Source organism: Eulemur rufifrons, chromosome 7 (assembly GCF_041146395.1).
Source record: "Eulemur rufifrons isolate Redbay chromosome 7, OSU_ERuf_1, whole genome shotgun sequence".
Taxonomy (NCBI): domain Eukaryota; kingdom Metazoa; phylum Chordata; class Mammalia; order Primates; family Lemuridae; genus Eulemur; species Eulemur rufifrons.
Window position 1 is genome coordinate 192,672,376 of NC_090989.1, and position 4,858 is coordinate 192,677,233.

Genomic DNA, 4,858 nt, shown 5'->3' on the forward strand with positions numbered 1-4,858 from the left:
TTATACATCACTTGAAATACTGTTTTTAAAAGTCAGCCACAAAGCCCCTCTCCATTTCATACATGTTACATTTCAGTGTTTTTAATTTTCCATGGAAAATTAAAGTACATGAATGATGCCTACTTAACAGAAAGACTTCTAATAACTGTGATATAGCTACCATTAACCACACACGTTCACATACACATTAGGAATGAAAGCATAGCATCTACTGCTTTGAGAGTTGAATCACATCAATATTTCCTTGTCAAAAAATGCAAAAAATTTTACTTTGTTATACTTTCACCCCACCCTGACCAGAAAGTATATTTTACATGTAATTATAACTCTAAAAAAATCTCTCTCTTTTTTAAAACTTGCATGCAAATAAATTATCTAACTATTTTAACTGGATTATTCTCTATAATCAACAACCTGGTTTAAAGAAATGGATGAATGTGTTAGTGCCTTAGTGCATTGTATACTGTGAATCCTCTGATATCTATTTAGACTTGATTTTGGATTAAATCTGTTCTGAAATTTATTATATCTGTAAACTAATTTTAAGTATCAATTCTGTGTTGTTCTCTAAGGTATACCTTTTGCATAAATCTTTTCTCACATTCATTAAATTTGTAAGGTTTCTATCTATTAAAAATTTTCTGATGTTGAGCAATGCTTGAGAAAATATTGGAGGGTTTCTTCAGTGTAAGTTTTCCCATGTCCAATAAGAACTGTGATAGAAGTAAAGGTATGTTCAGTGCTCTACATTATTATTGTTTAATTTTAGCATAAGTACTTTCGTGCATTTTAAGGCTAATGCTCTGGGAAAGCACTTCTATAGTCATTACATTTATCTCACTTTTATCTAGTATGATTTCTTTGATGTTGAGTAAGATGTAAGCAGTTATAAAAGGCTTTGCCACACTCTTCACATTTGTAGGTTTTCTCTCCAGTATGAATTCTTTTATGTAGAGTAAGGTATGTGTTCCGGGTAAAGGTTTTGCCACATTCTTATCTGTAGGATTTCTCTCCACTATGACTTTTTTTATGTACCATAAGGTGTGAGCACTGTAAAGGGTAAAGGTAAAGGCTTTGCCACATTCTTCACATATGTATGGCTTCTCTCCACTATGACTTCTTTAACGCAGAGTATGGATTGAGGACTGGGTAAAGGCTTTACCACGTTCTTTACATTTGCATGGTTTCCCTCCTGCATGAATTCTTTTATGTAGAATGAGGTCTGTGCACTGGGTAAAGACTTTGCCACATTCTTCACATTTGTATGGTTTCTCTCCTGTATGAATTCTTTTATGTAGAGTAAGATGTGAGCACTGGGTAAAGGCTTTGCCACATTCTTCACATTTGTATGGTTTCTCTCCTGTATGAATTCTTTTATGTAGAGTAAGGTGTGAGCAATGGGTAAAGGCTTTGCCACAATCTTCACATTTGAATGGTTTCTCTCCTGTATGAATTCTTTTATGTTCATTAAGACTTGAGCTCCGGGTAAAGGCTCTGCCACATTCTTCACACTTGTAGGGTTTCTCTCCTGTATTAATTCTTTTATGTAGAGTGAGGCCTGTGCACTAGCTAAAGGCTTTGCTACATTCTTCACATTTGTATGGTTTCTCTCCTGTATGAATTCTTTTATGTTCAGTAAGATGTGAGCACCTGGTAAAGGCTTTGCCACATTCTTCACATTTGTATGGTTTCTCTCCTGTATGAATTCTTTTATGTTCAGTAAGATGTGAGCACCGGGTAAAGGCTTTGCTACATTGTTCACATTTGTAGAGTTTCTCTCCTGTATGAATTCTTTTATGTAGAGTGAGGTCTGTGCACCAGCTAAAGACTTTGCCACATTGTTCACATTTGTATGGTTTCTTTCCACTATAAATTCTTTGATGTAGAGTAAGGAATGAGGACTGTGTAAAGGCTTTGCCACATTCTTCACACTTGTAGGGTTTCTCTACTGTATGAATTCTTTTATGTTTATTAAGATTTGAGCCTTGGGTAAAGGCTTTGCCACATTCTTCACATTTGTAAGGTTTCTCTCCTGTATGAATTCTTTTATGTTCATTAAGACTTGAGCTCCAGGTAAAGGCTCTGCCACATTCTTCACACTTGTAGGGTTTCTCTCCTGTATGAATTCTCTTATGTGTAGTAAGTTTTGAGTGCCAGTTAAAGGCTTTTCCACATTCTTCACACTTGTAGAGTTTCGCTCCTGTATGAATTTTCCTATGTGCAGAAATTTCTGAGATGTGGTTAAAAGTTTTGTCACATTTATTATTCTTGAAACTTCCCTCTCCTGTATGTCTTTTCTTATGTGTATTTAGGTTTGAAGATGTGGTAAAGACTTTTATACCTTTATTATATTTGAAAATTTTCCTATGGGTACTTGACAAACATTGAGTAAGACCATCATAATATACTTTCTGCCTCTTACTCTCACCCACACACTCCCAGTCTTCTCTTAAGTGTTCCTTTTCAAGGCCACAGCTTCCATATAGTCTCATTATTGATTTCTGGAATGAGTCTTTTATGCCCTGCTCTGGCAATAGGTCTCGGGTGCAATGGGAAGACAATTCTGAAATAAATGAAAATAACAAAGTATCTCACTAACTAGACTCAGGTGAATATACTTCACAATTTGAATATATAAAACTATACCAAGCACATTAGCAAGAAAGCACAATAGAAAACCATGGTCTTACTTCCTTCACAGATGTATGACCTTAAAACTATACTTACAAACATGACTTTTTGAGAAATCATAACTGCTAATAGTTCATAGCACCCCAGATGAGAGTGACACCAAGAACCAAATGGAACTGGAAGGAAAGTTTATTACATTTACCTACCAAGGCCCTTCCTCTTTGCTGATGTACAGGAATCACATTAGTAGTAAAATCCCATCTCCTGGACTCCCTTTCAAAAGAGAATGAAACTATTGGCACATATGTCCATACATCTGGTTTTTTATGGCCTTTCCAAAAGCTGGTTCCTGTCTTCTATGACAACTACATAACTCTCTGGGAATGGTGTGTACATATCAAAAATAAAATTATGCAGTATAATAATGATGGTACAAAAACATTTAATTATGCTATAAAATTTGAAAGACAAAATTAAAAAAGAGCATTACCATATGTTAATTGATATACAATATAAAAAGACCTAATTATTGACATCAATATCATAAGGTTGGGGGCAGACATAAAGATTAAGAATTTGAGGTGAATGCCTGGATTCGTGCTCCCGGAGAGGAAGGCATGGATCCAGACCAACCACAACGCTAGAGGACCTCCCCCCACAAGAACAGTGGTGTGAATCCATGGAGAATCAACGTGGGACACACAGAGCAAGAAAAGTCTGAGGTGAACGGGAAATAGGATCGCAAAATTCTGGAGAGTGTGGGATGGACAATAGACAGGGAGTGCAGGGCAGCTACACCCGCCTCAACATGGAGCGGGGCGGGGGCAGCATCTTAGGAAAGCGGCTTGTTCTCCCCACTGACCACCACACCCACTTAATTAGAGACCTGCCTGAAGACGGTGCAGAATCACCGAGGGAGTCATGGGGCTTTGTGGTCAGGAGACATTTTCGGGAAAACAGCTTAGACCCTGGGGGATCTTAGCTGAGACCATGCTTAGCGAGGAGTGATGGAGCTGTGCCAAGGTGGAAAGCTACAAAGGGTCCCCGAGCAACGGATTTCTTTGTATCTCCTTGCTTCTTTTTTTGGCGGTTCTCCAGCTGGTGACCCCCGGTGAGCATCCTTGCTCACCAGGCCCCCGGCTCCAGTGTTTGCCAAACTCAGAACGTTAATCCCCTCCAGTGCTGGTGCTCTGCAGGTGCGCAGGCGCCATCTTGAAATCCACAGCGAAACTGCTGCAGAGCCATATGGTGCTGAGCGGCTCCCTGGGCGGCTCACTCCACTAATCTCTGAACCCATGCCAAGAGTGCGAGATTTACATAAACACAGTGGGCAGGAGACATTACCGGGAAAACAGCTTGGACCCTGGGGGAATCTCAGCCAGGGCTGCGCTCAGCGTGGAGGGACAGAGCTGTGCTAAGGCGTAAAAAAGCATAGGGTCGCCGGACTATAGATTTTATTTTTGTGTATTTTTCTGCTTTTTTTCGGCGGTTCACTAGCCGGACAGCCCCAGTGGGCATCTTTGCCTGCCAGGCCCCCGACTCTGGTTGTTGCCGAACCCAGAACGTTAATCCCCTCCAGTCCCAGCGTTCTGTGGGCGTGCGGGAGCCATCTTCCAATCTACAGCGAAACCGCTGCGGAGCCATAAGGTGCCGATCGGCTCCCTGGGCAGCTAGCTTCACTCTCTGAACCCATGCCAAGAGCGTGGGCTTTAAATAAACACGGTGGACAGGAGACATTACAAGGAAAACAGCTTGGACCCTGGGGGAATCTCACCCGGGGCCACGCTCGGCAGGAGGGACAGAGGTGCGTTAAGGCGTAAAAAAACAAAGGATAGCTGAACTACAGAATTTATTTATTTTATTTTATATTTTATTTTTTTTCTTCTTTTCTTTTTTCTTTTTTGCCTAGCCTTGCCCTGCACTGCCTTGCCTTGCCTTGCCTTGTCTTGCCATTTTCTTTTTTTTTCCTCTTTTTGCCTTCTAGCTGCAGAGCCACGGTGGGCTTTGGAACTCACCAGGCCCCCAGCTCTGGTACCTGCTGGACCCTGAGCAGTCACCCCCAGCGTTGGTGATCTGGGGGGCGCCACGGCCATCTTGGGGCCCACAGCCAGCCACTGCGGAGCCATAGGATGCCAAGAGGCTCCCTGGGTGGCTCCCTCCCCTGGTCCTGAGACCCTCTATAGGGACCCCGCCCTTGTGTAAACACTGACTACTTCTCCAGACATGG

General features: G+C 41.4%; 1 protein-coding gene across 1 annotated transcript; it reads right to left on the reverse strand.

Moving 5' to 3' along the window:
- Positions 1–843: 843 nt before the first annotated feature.
- LOC138385880 (zinc finger protein 678-like) lies at positions 844–3,462 on the reverse strand. The gene is given in 3 exon segments (XM_069472075.1): positions 844–992; positions 1,166–2,214; positions 3,434–3,462. Coding segments are annotated over 3 exon segments (1,227 nt in total).
- Positions 3,463–4,858: the final 1,396 nt, after the last annotated feature.